This window comes from Aulonocara stuartgranti (assembly GCF_965226115.1).
Source record: "Aulonocara stuartgranti genome assembly, chromosome: 11".
Lineage (NCBI taxonomy): Eukaryota > Metazoa > Chordata > Actinopteri > Cichliformes > Cichlidae > Aulonocara > Aulonocara stuartgranti.
Window position 1 is genome coordinate 8,592,143 of NC_138947.1, and position 18,415 is coordinate 8,610,557.

The following is an 18,415-nucleotide window of genomic DNA, read 5'->3' on the forward strand; positions in this document are numbered from 1 at the left end:
CATGTCCCCACCAATAATTTAATCTCTTCGAGTGAAGAAAAACAAACCCGATAAAAAGAAAAAAAAACATCTGTCAACGTCTCATTCACCCAGCGGTGCAGAAAGACTTAAATTACGTTCTCTACTGGAGTCCTACGTCATGTGACAAATATGGCCAATGTGATTGGCTGTGCCTTTCAGGGAGCTCCGTTTAGTTTTAGCAGCGGCAAGCCTGCGCTGCGAGGACCTGCAAGGAGGAGAGGAGGATGGCAGCAAAAAGGAAGAACATGGATATAAAAAAGTATTTCGGAAACTAACTGCACAACAGGCAGCACTATTAGTTTTCTCAGTCTCCCAGAGTAGCATTTCTAATTTTGATTGAAACTGTCAGAGAAAACGGCAGCCTCGCGCAAGCCCGGATATTAGTTTACAGAGGCTGTTAAAATTATACATCTAACGTTAAAATGTTGGTGACACAATAATTTCTTCCTAATGGTACTGACATATTCATAGGGTTAATTTTTGAGACAAAATATCATGAGGTAGTCACGATTTTGCAAATATTACACCTTGTAGTGCAGTTTGCACAAATTGTTTTAAAAATGCACTCACCCTACAAACATTACTGATGAGTCAAGATCTGCACAAATTGACAGAAACACTGAAGCAGCTACACATTTTATTCTTATTGTCATGTATGTCCTATTTGTCAGGTGAGAGAGAGATGGTGATACAAGATCACAGGTGGAATTGGATGATGACTTGGTGGTTCATCACTGTATTTGAAGCACATGTGTGACTGCATGTATGTGGAATGTCTCACTTTTATTCATCAGGTGACAGAGGCAGCTCTGCCATGTTGTAGCTCAGTCAGAGGTGAAGCGGCAAAGTCACAGGTGATGATTTGGTGCTATAGATTAACTAGTATTTATTATCATAACAATTGTTAGGCTGCTGATATAAATTGATTCATTAGTGTATATTTGACAAAGAATCTGAATTGACATGTCTCACTTTTTATATGGCACGAATCCATGTGTTATTTTATCAGGTAGCAATATGTCCTAGTGCAGTCAGAGGGGAAGAGCCAGGGCCAAAGGTGATGCACATCAAGCACATAATAATAATTTTAATCTCAGGATAAAACGCATGTACTGAGGCTGAAAGAAGCTTCAGTGCTCTCAGAAGACTAAAAAGATGGCTAAGGTCAACAATGACTCAAATGAGATGAAACAATGCTGCTGTATGCCATATCCACCAGGAGAGACTGGACAGTATAGATGTAAAACAAATATGCCAGCAGTTTATCTCAGTTAACGAGAGGAGAAGGCATGTGTTTGGCTCCTTCACATAGTGGACATTGAGTTGTTGTGTGGGGCACCAGTAGTCCATGTCTGTTGCTGTAACAGTAGTTCATGTTTAGAATAAAATATCCCAGCTCACTGATTTGATCGGGGCAATAGTGTGCCTAAAATGTTGCATAGTTTTGCTGAGAGATCTTTTGTGGTAATCTTAGAGAAGTAGTTTTATGGACAAAAACCACCTTTCAGTGTTCCCTTAGTGCTAATGTATAAGAAATGTTGGTGTAGTATAACGTAACTAATTTTGTTAAGTCCTTAAATTCATATTCTTTTATTGTCATGACTGTATTTGAAGCTATTTTTATGTTTGTATGATACCTGATTTATATGGAATATGACTGAAGTAAACTAAAGCCTAAAATACTTTAGTCAGTAATTTGTTTAATAGTAATTTAACATTATATAATTCACATATAAAACTATGAATCGTAATTTTAAATGGTTTAAAAGTATGCAGAATAGCATATGTAGGCAAGTATATTTCTCCTTTTTTTTCTTTTTTTTTTTGTTAATCAAGAAGCAAAGACAAAAAGGGAAAAAAAAGAAACAGGGCAGGGTTCAGTGGTTGAATCATCCGACGGAAAGGTAAACACCTGATGGGTTGACTTGATATTAGAAAGAGAGGTGGGGCAACTGGGTACTTGACACAGTTAAAAAGACACAATACAACACAATTTTTTTTTCTCTTTTTTATTTTTCATTATGTGTAGAAAGGTCAGAGGCTGACAGGGATGAAAAAACACTTCTAACCATGTTTACGACTCACAAACTGGCATTCGTTGCTGCAATTCTCATCAAACTTAAAGGGCTTTGCATTCATTCTGTCCAGTATTTCCTGAACATTAATGCTTGGATCATTTTTACACCATCCTTCAAAATGAGTGCCATGCTGTAAATACAAGAAAAAATAAAGGGAAGTTAAATGTTACAATGTAGCTCTGAATTTTGTACAAATAAATACCTCCTATAACAAGTCAAGTAAAGAAACTGGAGTAACAATAATTTGGCATATTGCAAGAAAACCACAAACACCCGACCACTACACGCTTCAGCCCCACCCTCCTTGCTGATGGTAGAGAGGTAATTCTGTATTTTATACTATTCCAGGGAAATATGCCACCACTCATTTACATGACATATTTGTACACTAGATAAGAACAAAGGCTGGTTTGTACTTAATTCACTTTTACTAAATTAATTCTGATTTAGTGGAACTTTGGGTGTAATTAACTACTAACATATGCAAAATTAAAACTGGCCAAGTCATGGTTTCTGTTCTGTTCCTAATCGAATGAGGGATTTCGTGACAAACACGATGCCCTATTAATCAACATACCTGAATTGAAACCCTCACTCCATAGCGCACATACGTTGCAACGTGTTCACAGTTATTTTTAAATGCACTATAGGTACCACATTTGTGATGCTTCTCCTTGATTTGGGCCATTATTCTTTCTTCATTGCTTTTTGGGTATTTTTCAAGGCCATCGAGGTAGTTGTCTTTCATGTATACCTTCTTACCAAGTTGCGTAAAAATACAATCTGAAAGACTTCTTGGTGTTATAACTGGACCTAGATGTGAGAAACCAATAGAAAGCCGTTGAAAACATTATACTGTAACACAATATATAATGCATCAAGTGAAGGAACATTTATAATGACTGACAGGTCACTACATGTGAAATTTTACAGTGGCTGGTCAAGGAATTGCCTTATTTTTACTTGTGCAAACAAAGTCCTAGTAGTTTCCAGATCAATTACACTTACCTGTACGTTCAAATAGGTTCTCCTCTTTATTTTTACCATCAAATTCTTTGTCACCCACATAAACAGCATAGTGCTTATAGACAGACTTGCCTAGGCAGTTACACTTTGGGAAGGCAATTATATCTCCAAACTCAAGCTGTGAGTGAAAGACAACAGAAATTTTTTACCAACTTAATATTTCCTGCAAAACAAATCAAATACTGCTGTTATGGTAGCAATAATTGTTTATTCATTTTTGTTTGTTTTGTGTATCCAAGGACATCTAATTTTTTCTGCATTTTTTTCTTTACATAACATTAAGAAAGAAGGCATCATTGTGAATTAAACATTGTAAAATAAAACAAAATACAGTAACATACATCCTCGTTGTTGGCCTCTATTAGATTGATTGCCAGCTGAAGAATTACAATGATGATCAGGGTCCTCATTTTTTCTTTTGTGGAAACATGACAGGACAGAATAGTTGAACAAGATAAATTAAACAAGTAAACAATAACTGGCAAATCTGCCTCCATAACCATAAATTAAGAAAGACTGAGCAAATTACATGCATCAAAAGTGATACATTTTATGGCTGGAAATTACAGAAGCAAAATCAAAAACTCTAACTATCAAGGCATCTCCTTAAATGTTGTAGCTGGCCTATACGCAGTTTGTAAAACCAGGTTAAAAGAAAAGAAAAAGCTTAAAATCGTAACTTTAATGGTAAGCAGATAATCTAAATAAAACACTATTTACCCTATAAATAAACACAAAGTTTGGTTACAACCAAAGTACCATGAAAAATTTCCCCAGAAACAAAAGGAGTTGTGTTAAAGAAAGATTGCTTACAGTTTTTCCAGCTGGTATTTGGCTTTTGTGACCAGTTAGAATTTAAGACTTAAAAAATTACTCCAAAGATTTCTATCCTGCACCTGACAGACACCAGACATAATATTTTATTAACTGTAATATTCACTGGACGAGACCATAGAAAGAAGTAATTTCAGATGTCTTACCTTAGTCAGTGTAACTGTGGAATCCTGCTGGACCATAGTGAGACAGCCTCTTATATACATTTCTGAACAATATGTTTGCAGACAAGACTATCTCGTGGTGACCGTAAAATCATTTGTATAATTCAGTCTACACCTAGTACTTATTTGCTTATTTGCTTATCAACCAAGGTTTGGTTAAAAAAAACTTTTAGGTTAGGTTAGGAGCAGCAATGTTTAAATGACTTGTTGACTAGTCATACACATCCCTAAATACAACATGATCTTTATGCTGTAAATCAGCGGTCCCCAACCACCGGGCCACTTTTTTTTTTTGTTAACTCTGTTTCCCTGGGTCTTTTCCTGTGTTGTACTTGTGTGTCTTATTTTGAAAGAAATGTTTACACGTTACCATAGTGATCAGAGAGCATTAAGGGGCAGAGACGAGGACGTTACTCATCGGTCGTGTCCAAATTTATGGGCTGCATCCTACTTCCGGCCTATCCGACCTCCTGAGGACCCGGCCTTCGCGGTCTACGTGGGCCGGGTCCTCAGAAGGTCGGATAGGCCGGAAGTAAACGGCTGTGGAATTGGACGGTCTAGCCTTCTGATTAGTGTCACCGCTGTCTCGGTGGAGTTTAATAAATTCGGCCATCTGCTCCTTGCTATCTAAGATATAACAGGACACTGGCGTAAATTCTCGACCATCTCACACTTCTGTTTAATCAGTTTTCCTATTTGACGTTTATTCAGCTGTGTGAAAACCAAGGAGGAACCCACCCGGGGGATTAATAAAGTTTTATTTTATCTAATCTAATAACTTTAATCTCAACCAAATCGATTTACTCACGAACAAATAAAACACTGAAAAAAGCCAAACAGTAACATTTTTAGGTTGTCTAAGTGACTTAAATATTACGTTTAACCAGAGAAGCGAAAGTCCGCGGTGATCTGAAAATGATGTGCCGGGAGTTATGCCGTTCTCGGCGGCTTCAGTAACCCTTGAGCTCCCGGCTAGCTATCGAGCTGGTGGGTAACAGATGTCTCCGAAAACGTCGAAGCACTTTTGGAAATATGCGATATCTTGATAAACCGAGCAGATATTTGAAGTTTACACACCCACATTCTCGCCTGAAAATATGTTAAAAGTTTATTTTGTGAACCAGAAAGATTAATAAGAGTAATTTTAAAACTTAGTAGTGGCCGCCATTGCCGGAAACTGGAGTTTGGCTGGGCCGCGTTATGTATTCTGGGATATGGTGGGCCACGAAGGACACACCCGACCCATCCTTCAAATTCGGGGAAAAGGAGGACGCATTTGTCGGCTGCATTCGGAGGAGTCTACGGCCCTTTCTCAATATGCGTACTTGTGCGTACTTGCATTCTCGTGTACTCGTGATACGTCATCAGTCGGAGACCAAGTACTGTTCCAATTCAAAGTACGCATCAAGTCGAGAACGCGAAAAAGTCCCGGATGTGTTCTCGCTCCGCCTGTTTTATCGAGCATGCATCGGTGGTGACTTGTGTGGACTTGGTAAATTCAAATAAATTCAAATTCAAATTTTATTTGTCACGTACACAGTCATACACAGTACGATATGTAGTGAAATGCTTGGACAACTGCTCGTGACCTAAAGAAAACAAAAAAGGAAAGGCTATGAATAAGATAGGAAATAAATATGAAAAATTAAAAAGGGTAAATTTAACTAGGAAGGAATAAAATATAAATTAAGGTTAAAAATGAAATAACTGTACAACACAAATTAGAATGAAGGGTAAATTTAACTGGGAAGAATAAGATAAAATATATAAATTAAAGTTGAAAATAAAATAACTGTACAACAAAATACACAACACACAATATAGAACTATATAAGAATGTATGAAGAAATCTAAATCTAAATAAATATATACACAATAACAGCAGCTGTACAAGTATTAACCGGAAATGAAGAATATAGTGACCAGTGTTGTGCAAAAAAACAATGTGTGCAAAAACAATGTCCAGAAAGTCCAGTGTGTGTGTAAGAACCATATGTGTGGGTCAGTACTGTGTGGTGGAGTGATTGAGAGACCGTATCGCCTGCGGGAAGAAGCTCCTCCTCAGTCTCTCTGTGTTGGTCTTCAGGGAGCGGAATCGCTTTCCTGACCTCAACAGAGAGAACAGTCTGTTGTTGGGATGGCTGAGGTCCTTCACGATCTTCCTGGCCTTGGTCCAGCACCGCCTGCTGTAGATTGAGTGCAGGTCAGGGAGCTCGGAGCGGATGGTGCGCTCAGCTGACCGCACAACCCTCTGTAGAGCTCGTCTGTCCTGCATGGTGCTGTTCCCGAACCAGGTTAAGATGTTTCCCGCCAGGATGCTCTCTATGGTGCACGAGTAAAAGTTCCTGAGCACCTTGGAGGGCAGTTGGAAGTCTCTCAAGCGTCTGAGGTGGTAGAGACGCTGTCGGGCCTTTTTCACCACGGTGTTGATGTGACAGGACCATGACAGGTCCTGCGTGATGTGAACTCCGAGGTATTTGAAGCTGTCCACTCTCTCCACTGGGCACTCGTTGATGACGGGGGTCTGGTAGTTCCTCTCCTGCTTAGTGCTGAAGTCCACTATCAGCTCCTTTGTCTTACTGACGTTTAGAAGGAGGTTGTTCCTCTGGCACCAGTTCTCCAGATTCCTAATCTCCTTCAGGTAGGCCATCTCGTTGTTATCAGAGATCAGGCCCACCACGACGGTGTCGTCAGCAAACTTGATGATGGTGGTGGAGCTGGTAGTGGCCACACAGTCATATGTGTACAAAGAGTACAGCAGGGGGCTCAGAACACACCCCTGGGGGGCTCCAGTGCTGAGAGTGGTGGAGGCTGAGACATGTCCGCCCATCCTTACTGCCTGTGGTCTGCCAGTTAGGAAGTTGGAGATCCACTGACACATAGATGAGCTGAGTCCCAGATGCTCCAGCTTGGTGGTGAGTGTGGAGGGAATTATGGTGTTAAATGCAGAGCTGTAGTCTATGAAGAGCATTTTAACATAATTCCCCCTTCTAGTGTCCAAGTGAGTGAGTGATGTGTGGAGGAGATGAGAGATGGCATCGTCTGTGGAACGATTTGGACGGTAAGCGAACTGTAGTGGGTCCAGTGTGTCTGGTAGTGAAGAAATGATGAAGTCTCTGACCAGGCGTTCAAAGCACTTCATCACTACTGAGGTGAGGGCTACAGGGCGATAGTCATTGAGAGAAGCAGGGTGGGGTTTCTTCGGGACAGGAACAATGATGGACTCTTTGAAGCATGTGGGGATCACCGACTGAGATAAAGAGATGTTGAATATCTCAGTGAACACAGGAGCTAGCTGGTATGCGCAGTCTCTTAGGATACGACCTGGGATGCCGTCTGGTCCTGCTGCTTTCCTGGTGTTCACTCTCTTGAAGGCTCTCCTTACTTCATGCTCGGAGATGACGAGCACGTTTCCGGTGCTGGCAGTATCTTCCTGTCTGCAGCCGTTAGCGCCGCTAACACTAGCATTGTTGGAGACCTTAGCTGCAGCCTCGAAGCGAGCATAGAAAGTGTTCAGCTCGTCTGCCAGAGTCACGGCCGCGTTCGTCATACCGGTTGTTGGTGCTTTATAGTCCGTTATTGTCCTTAGTCCCCGCCACAGGCTCCTAGAGTCACTCTGTTGGAGTTGTGACTCTAGTTTCCTCCCGTAGCGCTGCTTCGCCTCTTTCACCGCCCTCCGCACGTTATATGACGCGGCTTTGTACGGGTCCATGTCCCCCGTCATGAGTCCCGTGTTGTAGGCAGCAGTGCGGGATCTCAGAGCGTCGCGGATGGTTTTATCCACCCACGGCTTCTGGTTGGGAAACGTTGTGATAGTCTTTGTCTCCACGGTATCATCCGCTAGTTTCCCGATGAATCCCACAACCGCTTCCGTAAACACGTTGACGTCATCGTCGGAGCTGTTTCTGAACATGCCCCAGTCTGCGTCATCGAGTGCGTCCTGTAACGCGGCCACCGATTGATCCGTCCAGCGCGCGACCTTCCTCTGAACCGGAACTTCCTGTTTCAGCCTTTGTTTGTATTTTGGCATGAGGAAGATGGCGGCGTGATCAGATTTGCCAAACGGGGGGCGGGATTGTGCCTTGTAGCCGTCCTTGACCGTAGTGTAGCAGTGGTCCAGTGTCCTTTCACCCCTGGTGGGGCAGGTGATGTGTTGATAAAAGTTCGGCGCTGCGCGTTTGAGGTTGGCGCTATTAAAGTCCCCCGTCACAATAAGCGCAGCGTCCCGGTGTTGTGTCTGGTGCTGTGTGAGTGCCTCATGCAGCTCGCATAAGGCGGTGACCGTGTCCGCTTGTGGTGGAATATAAACGGCACTTACAATGACCGATGTAAATTCCCGAGGTAGATAAAAAGGACGACACATGATGGACAGTAGTTCCAGATTTGGTGTGCAGGAGCGTGTGAGAGGAACAACGTTCGCACTGTTGCACCAGTTGTTGTTCACCATTAAACACACGCCGCCTCCCCTTGACTTCCCCGAGTCCCGTGTCCTGTCCATGCGGTGAACCGAGAAGAACTCGGCCGGCTGGATGGCGTGGTCCGGCACCGCTGGGTTCAGCCATGTCTCGGTGAAGCAGAGGAGATTGCAGTCCCGAATGTCTCTCTGGAACTTTATCCTGGCCCTGAGGTCGTCAAGCTTGTTCTCCAGTGACTGGACGTTGGCGAGCAGGATGCTAGGCAGAGGTGTGCGGTGTGCACGAGCTCTCAGCCTGTTCCTGACGCCGGCTCGCTTCCCTCTAGGCCGCCGCCGCTTCCCTTTGTTCTCCCTCGAGATCTCACTCGGCCAGCTCGGATCCGGAGTTAAAAACTTCGAATTGTGAGTACATTGTATACCAATAGAAACAAGAGTGTCACTGTCATACCTAATGTACCCAATGGTGATGATTTTGCCGATTTAGAAACGCTGAAAACTAACTTAAAAAACAAAGACAAAGAAAAAGTGGTCGGAGCAGTCGTGACGGCAGCCGACCTCACCGGCGCCATCTTACATTTCTTACTGGTACATCTTACTGGTACAGCTAAATATCCCAGAATGCATTTTGTCCAAAACTCAAACGCGCCAATGGTGGACGAGCGGGGCTAAAAACTTGAATTTGGACAGCCATCGGCACGTCGCTGTGACGTAATCGGTCTACAAATGCGTAATCAGGAGGATGCAGCCCATGAATTTGGACACAACCTTAATGTTGTTGGCGCATTTTCAGGAGGACGCAGATAATAAAGCTACACAATTATAGAGTGAATTCGTGTTTATCATTATATTTTAAAAAAATACCACAGTTTTTGCCTTGGCCGTATCATTTTATTTTGTTGTATTTATCCGTGACACCTTAAAAGCCGGTCCGTGAAAATGTTGTCAGACATTAAACCGGTCCATGGTGCAAAAAAGCTTGGGGACCGCTGCCGTTCATATCAACAAAGACATTAAACTGGGTATGCTTTTGGACGAGCTGAGCTTAAGAATGATCTCAGTGTCTCAGTCAAATGTGAATGCTATGCTGGTCTGCTGTGGTGAATCAGAATCAGAATACTTTATTGATCCCTGGGGGAAATTATTTTTTGTTACAGTGCTCCATTTTAAACCAACATTAAGACAAGACAGACAATACGCTAACTAAGAATAGTACAATATATACATATATATACATACATACATACATACATAAGTCACTTATAAATAAATATTTGGAAAAGAAACATGTGTAGTTGTAGCAGCAAACAGTGTGTTAAGTGGATGCGTTGTACAGGGAGATGGCCACAGGCAGGAATGATTTCCTGTGTCGTTCAGTGGTGCTTTTCGGTAATCTCAGTCTCTCACTGAACGAGCTCCTGTGACTGACCAACATGTCATGGAGTGGGTGGGAGGTGTTATCCAACATTGTCTTTATCTTGGACAGCATCCGCCTCTCCGACACCACCTTGAGGGAGTCCAGAGAAAGAGAAAGAGTGTGAAAACAAAGCTGTCAATTTCCCCTACGCTCACATATGGCAACATGCTGTTGGTAGAGTGACCGAAAGAATGAGATTGTATATACAAGCAGCAGAAATTTGCTTCCTTTGCAGAGGTCTGGGCTCTCCACTGCATTAACTGGACCTGCACAAACAACCCAAAAAGGATGGATGGATACAATACAAATACTTGAACAAATAATAACAATTAAACTTACTAAAGCTAAATAATATCTAAGCAAACTGCAGCATACACATTGTAAGTATATAAAATAAGTTTATTTAAAGTTTATTTAAACAGCTGTTCGCACTTTCATACTACTTATTTGATTTATTAAGAACACAATTATAATTTTGAGTTTCGCTTGGCTTTAGGTAAATAACTTTATTTTGATAGTTCCTGTTTAAACTGAATTTGCGTAAACATTTTCATCATTTACAGAAACTTGTGAAGTGGCTGCAGCAGCAGTCAAATGCTGTGGCTTCAGAAAAAGATTAACAATTTTTTTCAGTTGTAATTTTCATAGCAGCTATCTCCCTATCCTTATATCTTTGTATAAAACTATGATAGTGTACTCAAAGAAAATGTGTCAGTGTCAGAAATGGTGTTGTAAAACTTTAGTCTCTGTTTCCTGATATGCTCCTCAGTCCACAGCTGAGTATATAAGTTACTTTTTTTTTATATATACAGCAGCATAAAAGGGTGAAGATCAAAGAATGTTTGCCCAAAGTGAAAATCTATCGGAGATATATTTCACAAATAGATATTGATAGAAAAATGATTAAAGCTGTGCAACACTATCTGAAATTAAAACTATCCAACACTCTTTACAGTAAGCTGAAGTAATGTATTTAATAATGTAAATTATTAAAACTATGCAAAGTAAAAATGGTAAACGGCCTGTATAGCACTTTACTAGTCCCTAAGGGCCCCAAAGCGCTTTACAGATTCAGTCATCCATCCATTCACACACTGAATGTAGCTACAGCCACCCCGGGGCAAACTGACAGAGGCAAGGCTGCTGGACGCTGGCGCCACCAGGCCCTCTGACCACCACCAGTAGGCAACGGGTGAAGTGTCTTGCCCAAGAACACAACGACCAAGACTGTCCGAGCCGGGGCTCGAACCAGCAACCTTCCGATTACAAGGCGAACTCCCAACTCTTGAGCCACGATTGTCCCATGCAATGCAATATTATTTATTACAACTGACTGTTGTCTGCGCTTATGCGCCATGTGGCAGTTCAGAGTACCCAGCCTTCTTGGAGTCCCTGGGTGGGGTGCTGGAGGATGCTCCGCCTGGGAACTCTGTTGTCCTAATGGGAGACTTCAATGTTCATGTGGGCAATGTCAGTGAGACCTGGAGGGGCGTGATTGGGAGGAACGGCCTCCTGGATCTGAACCCGAGTGGTGTTTTGTTATTGGACTTCTGTGCAAACAGTATGGCCATAACGAACAGCATAACGAATGTTTGAACATAAGAGTGTCTATAAGTGCACGTGGCACCAGGACGCTCTAGGCCGCAGGTCGATGATCAATTTTGTAATTGTATCACCATATCGCTAAGCAAAGGTCCCAGTGTCAAGAGATATATTCTAAAACACTTCTTCAGCTGAGAATCAGAGAGGAGAAACGCACAGTTTTACTTGTTGCTTAGCAAGGGTAGCTCTGAGCTCTCGCACGAGAGTGAGGGCTCAGGGACTCGCCGCTCTGAGACTGCCCTGGTCTCTATTTATACATCAGTGGGTGTTTGTTAGTGGTGTGCGGATCGATATTGAAATATCGATTGTTCCGATCCCAGTAATTTATGTTCTAGAATCGATTCTCATATTAAAATATCGATATTTTAGTACTTTGGGGTAAATTTGTAGTTTTTCATTAACAGGAACACAGTGGAAAGAAACTATATCATTCGGATCATCTAAATTGGAAGAAACTACTTCCTCTTATGCCTTTCATTGTCATATGCGAAATACGGCTGTATAAATGTGTTGCAGCCCCTGGCCAGTGTTGCCAACTCCTCAGCAAAGAAAATCGCTATTGGCTATGCTAAAAGTCTCTAGAAGTTGCTAAACGACGTCATCGCCTAATTTGCATAATTGGTCATGCTAATATCATTGTAACCCACGTTGTAGGAGAGAAAAGAAGAAGAGACATAAAGTGAGTAAAAAAAACGTCCTAAATGCATTTAGAATTTATTTAGAATTACAAATTATTATTATTTTTTTTTAGCGATTATCGTTTTTTGTAGTAGTTTTAAACCTTGTGATCCACAAAACAACATAACAGTAAAAGAAGAACTGATTGCGTTACAGTCAGTGCGGGAGCAGAGGCTTCACTTATACGCGATTCATTTGCAGTTTGGACGCATAGGTGGGAACATCTCCTGCCCTGATAGCAGCTGGGGGAGGACTATCCTCTGCCCGTGAGCGCTTTGGCACGGGCGAGGTGCCCACAGCAGCACCCGCTGCTTGTTGAGAAGAGCAATATGCGCTTTCACGTCAAAAAGTTGTCGTAAATAAGTCTCCAATAACACCAGAAAAAGTCACCAGATTTGTCGCTAGTCGCTTTTTAGAAAAAAAAATTGCTAAGGGGCTCTGAAAACTCGCTAAATATAGTGACAAAGTCACTAAGTTGGCAACACTGCACCTGGCGTGCGCACTTACAACAATGGCTAAGCGTAAACATGTCATGTGTGGACATATTTTACTTCCACAAACAGCCAAGACGCGGCTTGCGATACATGTGGCAAGACAGTGAGGTGTTGTGGCAACACCACTAACCCTCGTCAAACACCTCAGAGTAAATCATATCACAGAATATGATGAGCTTATGTTGAGGCGAACTGAAGAGGAGGAGAGGGACAGGTGCTGCTAGGGCAAGACAGACGTCTCTCACGGAGTCCTTTAGTGCTGCAGGCAGGCAACATGCTCAAATAGCACACAACTTCAGGTTTTTTATTTCTATATGATTATTCTGCATCATTAAGCAATAAGAACAAGTAGTCTGATGTCCTGTAATCATTGTGAAGCTATATTATTATTACAATTACATAATGCAATTCTATATTGTATTATGAAATACAATGAAACATTAAGTTTTTGTACAGAGTATCGGTATCGGATCAGTATTGTCGATACCACCCTGGATTTTACTTGGTATCGGATCAGAAAGGAAATCAGTAGTATCGCACATCACTAGTGTTTGTAAGCTAATCCGTAACTACCCTCCTTAGCTCGGTCCTGAGACCTAGCTAGCTAAGATGAGGACTCGGCTGTCAGGGTTCGTTTAGCTAACCCGTGCAAGTGAATGAATTTACACCGACTAAAGAAATCAAGAGAAATGCTCCAGGCTACTCAGTCACTAATTACTGTTACTGTACTTTTATTACAAGTATTATACTGTAAAAGCAACAGGCTGCATCCTGCTTCAGCTCCTGTGCAGAGCTGAATATTAAATATGTGCAAACAACAGCATGTTTTCAGTCTCTTGCCACATGTGTAAAGACAGTAACTTTTTAAAAAAAAAAAAAAGCTTGTACCTTGTAGCTCCTCATTAATCAGGAACTATGGATTAAAGTACTGTAGTGTACTGTAATACTGAAAAAAAATGTAAGAGAAGAACTTCAGATCCTGAGTGTGTGAGGACAGAAGAATCAGCTTTATTTCAATTTTGAGGGATAAAATTTATATTTGAGTTTGATGGTTCTGTTCTCTTTGTGATTACAGGAGCTGCCCTCAGATTCAGACCTCAGCACCACCCAGTGACAGCAGACAGATCATCCAACATGTTCACATGTTAACTGCAAAATGAACTGATGAAAACTGTACAAAGGTTAAAGTACCACATGTGCTGTAGTGAAAGCTGCAGCTGTTTTATTGATAAAGTTAAAGGCAAAAAAACAAAAGGATTAATCACCCATGTAACTGTGTCACTATATTTCAGCATTAACAGGACCTCAGTTTGGCGTTTCACAAAGCTGCTGATCTCAGACCAGCACAGCTTCCGTTTTAAACACTTGATGTACTCAGCTGCATGAAGAGCACGTTTGAGTTTCTCTAACACAATTAAATAAAACCTGATGAAGGTCAAAGGTCGTCACTTGTACGTTGAACTACAAACTTGTGATCTGGAATTCTTTCAGTTTTTTGCAGATAGTGTGTTATTTACCATAAAGTGATGCAAAGTTATTCATACCAGAGTAACCACAGAGGATCATATATTTTTAAATATACAACTTTCTACAGGACTGAATATAATATCTTTATGTAAAAGTCCAGAGCCTCTGGGGAGTATCCAAGTATTTATAACATTACACAAACCAAAGGTCTCCATCACAGTGTTGATGAAATGCTGGGTTTATCCATCTCCTGGGGCGGGCCTACGGAGGAGTGCTGAAGATTTCCCTGTGAGGGAGCTGCTGGTGAAGATCATGAGTCCTGCTTGATTAATGCGATGAGCTTCAGTGTTCCTGGTGTTTCTTAAATGATGCTTTTTTGAGTGGGTCAACAGAACTTCTGGCACAGGACAGCTGTGATGAAAGAAAGGGAAGAAGTTTCTCCAAACCTCTGGACCCAGAAACCCAGCTTGGTCCTGATGGTCTCCCTCACTAGTTTCTCTCCAGGGTGAATCTAGCTGTTATATATAATATGGATTATTATTAAATGAAAAGAACAAATTAGACTACACTAATGAAACCTTATGCTGCTGTTTTTAAAGCTTCCATGTTACCAGGCTGGAGAGATTTAAACAGTTTTAGATCCATTACACTCACAGTCTTAAATGTTAAAATCTCAAAGGACAGCATTATATTTTTGATATTAACAGTAACTCTGGGCTTCTGTGGAGTGTGTAGCTGATCTCATCGCTATCTAAAAATGGATAAAAAAAAAAAAACCCTAAGAAGTGCTGAATCCTTCAATAACACAGACTATTAGAGTAACAGGTGTGTAGCATCGCTAACTAGCTAGCAACAAGCCTCCAACACAGTGCATATGCTAGCGGCTCGTCTAGCAAACGAATTAACAACAGAGCGATTTTAGAACTATAAGATGATAAGCTGTGTCTTTTTTTTTTTTTATAACAGTGACATGCTTGTATTTACCTTAATTAAACAAGTCGTCAGTCGCGGTAAACCAGCAAAAAACTCGAGCCGCCGGGCTGCGTAAAAAGTATAGGGGGGCGTGTTTGCGGTCACGTCCAGCGGGTATGTGGGCGGGAGTGTTACACAGTCGCTCCGCCTCAAGTCACTACTGCACAGACTCTGGCTGTATCCCAATTCAGGGTCTGCAGCCTTAAAGTACGCAGCCTCAACGATCCTCAAGGGCCGCGTACTCAAAGACCGCTAAGGCCGGAAGTGCGAGGCTTGTGAAATGGGACGGTCCAGCCTCCGTTGCGCTGCCCAGGTTGCCTAGCAACCATGATACTAACAGCTGGAAATGTGTCATACAGTTTTGTTTGACAGAAATAAAGGAGAAAATCTTTTGTTCATTTGTTTCTTTCTTTCTACATGAGCTTTGATCATTCTCTGTAAGATTAAGCTCAGCTATTGAACGGCGTATATTCTAAAGTAAAGGCTTAAAAACCAAGTTAGTACAAACGTCACTATAGTGACGTTTGTACTAACTTGGTTTGTACTAACTTGGTTATAATGTCACATAACTATGCCGACATGTTGCCAACAGTAATGTTTTAATGTTCTGCGTTATTAAACATTTGCACATAAATAAGTGACATAATATTCAGTACTTAAAGTTTACTCTTTGGCCGCCCCTCATCCGCCGTTTTTTTTCCCGGCAAAATTATCCACACCCACCGCCGCGCTATGCATTCTGGGATATGTTGGGCCACGAAGTCTACACTGCCACAGCCTTAAAATTCAGGGAAATGAAGGACGCATTTCAGGGCCGCATTTCGAGCAGCCTTTGAATTGGGACAGCCTTCGGCGCGCCGCTGTGACGTAATCGGCCTTGAAATGCGTACTTTAAGGCTGCAGACCCTGAATTGGGATACAGCCCATGGCTCCAAATTTGCAAGATGGCAGCTTCCACAAGCGGGATATTTTTGTGGCTTCATTTTTGCACAATGTTAGGAGGCGGTGTCACGTCGTCCATCTTTTATACAGTCATTGGTTTCTAACAATGACTGTGGTTTCTAAACTTACATTCAAAATAAACTCACCTTTTAGCTTCTGGTGTAGAAGTACTTTTCTAAAACTTAAACTCCGCTAAACAATAAAGAAAGAAAGAGCTCTTTTTTTAATCTTTATTTTTATTTTTATCTCTGCTCATAGATATACACAAGAGTGTATGAAGTATTTGTACAGCGCTTCTTAGTTCCCTGTTTTCAAAAGAAAAACTTTCAGTTCGAACAGGAAGTACCAAAATAAAATTAAAAATAAATCACCAAAATGTAGAGGGTCAGTAGAGGGCCCAGCACAGACCCCTGCGGTACTCCACAACAAAGGGGCAGCGGCGGACGAGTAGCATTCCATCATGACAGAAAAAGTCCTACCTGAGAGGTAGGATTTAAACCAATTAAGGGCAGAATCCTTGATGCATATAACATGTTCCAGTCTCTCTAAAAGAACTTTATGGCCTACCATATCAAAAGCAGCAGACAAATGGGGGAGATCGAGGGCTAAGCCTGACACCTACGTACATGTTCATTAGTTTGTGTATTTCACCGTCTAAATTTCAAATTGTTCAGACAAATATACGCATTGACTTTTCGATGCCATCTTTTAAACATAGATGTGCAATACATTATTTAATTTTGTTTATCAACCGCTGTGTGTATTTTGGTTTTCAGTGTGAATTTATACAAACAGAAATTACTTTTGTAAATGCAGGATCTAATTTTTTAAGGGTGCTTTTTAGACACTGATCTGAAAGATAAATGTGTGTGTTAGAAGCAGCTTTGCTGGATTTGTTTTTAACCCTCTCGAGGCAGGTGTTGCCGATTTGCAACAGTTAAAAACTAACAACCTGATTACCCCACATACATATTTTATGAGTTTTTTTTACTCAAAAGTACCCCTGCAGGACTTGGTTGTGCATTAGCAACAAAAACTTAATTTGAGCCTGAGAGGGTTAACTTAGTGAAACATAGTGTAAATATTTTTTTCTTAATTCAGTATTTTTACAGGTTTTAACTGTGTGGTCTTTCTGGAAAATGTAGACCAACTTGTGAAATGAGAGCGTGGACCACCCTTCAGACCTGCTAGCTTTGCTCTTTTCATGTGTCCTCTGTTATTGTTGTTGGCGATATTCACCTGGAGTCATTCACTCTCACTGACAATCACTTATACACGCGAGGAACTACTTGGATTACAGTGGTCCTGTTTGTCTATGTACGACTCTTCTAATGCTCAGACAGATGTGATTCTTGGTGAGGATTTATTTGCCCGGTCAAAGACTAATTTTGGAAAGCCCCGCCGCTTGAGAAAACTTGGAAAGAAAGGCGGCGTGCATCAGCGTGTAAGAAAAATTTGGAGGAAGAATCGTGTTCCTTTGCCTTCTATGATTCTGGCCAATGTCCAATCTCTTAGGAACAAAACGGATGAATTACAAGCAAATGTGCTTCATCTACGGGAATACAGGGAGGCTTGTCTGATGGCGCTTACCGAGACGTGGCTGACCGATATGGACAGTGACACTTCACTGCAAATCACTGGCTTTGGGGCCCCTGTCAGATTGGATCGGAACTGTGGAGTAACACGCAAATCCCATGGAGGAGGGCTATGTTTGTATATCAACCAGGGCTGGTGTAATAACTTTACTGTGCGGGAGCGGTTGTGTCTTCCTGACATCGAGCTCCTTTCAGTATCTGTCAGGCCTTTTTACTTACCGAGGGAGTTCCCTCAAATTTTTGTCACTGTTGTTTACATTCATCCTAAAGCTGACGTTAAACTTGCTGCCGATGCCATTTTTAAAGTGGTACACAATCTGCAGACTCTCTCACCGGATGCTCCTAATTTTATTCTTGGTGATTTTAACAATTGTAATCTTAAGAAATCACTGAACAATTTCTTTCAATATGTCACTTGTTCTACAAGGCATAACAAAACGCTGGATTTGTGTTATGGACCAATTAAGGGGGCATATAAGTCTGTGGCCGGACCTGCGCTAGGTTCTTCGGATCACAATGTTATTCATCTCCTCCCTGCTTACAGATCTGTGATGAGGAGGGAGAAGGCCTGTGTGAAGCGGACTAATGTCTGGACAAAAGACAGTTGTGTTGCCATTCAGGGGTTTTTGATTGCACTGACTGGTCCTTGTTTCAAGAGAGCACTTCTGATTTGGATGAACTCACCAATGTGGTGTGTAGCTACATCTCTTTTTG

At 41.6% G+C, this 18,415-nt stretch overlaps 1 protein-coding gene across 3 annotated transcripts; it reads right to left on the bottom strand.

Moving 5' to 3' along the window:
* Positions 1 to 2,030: 2,030 nt before the first annotated feature.
* Positions 2,031 to 4,532, bottom strand: LOC309717455 (uncharacterized protein). 3 transcript variants are annotated; one of them, XM_082552051.1, is made up of 6 exons: positions 4,106 to 4,530; positions 3,939 to 4,021; positions 3,467 to 3,540; positions 3,108 to 3,243; positions 2,677 to 2,912; positions 2,031 to 2,229 (listed from the first exon to the last, which is right to left on the bottom strand). In XM_082552051.1, exons 3-6 carry the CDS (start codon positions 3,533 to 3,535, stop codon positions 2,086 to 2,088), a joined length of 585 nt encoding a protein of 194 aa, XP_082408177.1. In that variant the 5' UTR covers positions 3,536 to 3,540; positions 3,939 to 4,021; positions 4,106 to 4,530; the 3' UTR covers positions 2,031 to 2,085. The 3 variants fall into 3 exon arrangements, with proteins under 3 accessions (XP_082408177.1, XP_082408178.1, XP_082408176.1); XM_082552052.1 differs by lacking the exon at positions 3,939 to 4,021 and having other exon boundaries at positions 4,106 to 4,532; XM_082552050.1 differs by lacking the exon at positions 4,106 to 4,530 and having other exon boundaries at positions 3,939 to 4,097.
* Positions 4,533 to 18,415: the final 13,883 nt, after the last annotated feature.

What these genes read in the sequence shown, in the direction of transcription:
- LOC309717455 (XM_082552052.1), bottom strand. Translation starts at nt 3,535, where the DNA reads ATGAGGACCCTGATCATCATTGTAATTCTTCAGCTGGCAATCAATCTA. An exon ending in TAGAGGCCAACAACGAGGAT is followed by an intron (nt 3,244 to 3,466) that starts GTATGTTACTGT and finishes TTTCACTCACAG; the next exon opens with CTTGAGTTTGGAGATATAAT. An exon ending in GAACCTATTTGAACGTACAG is followed by an intron (nt 2,913 to 3,107) that starts GTAAGTGTAATT and finishes TCTCACATCTAG; the next exon opens with GTCCAGTTATAACACCAAGA.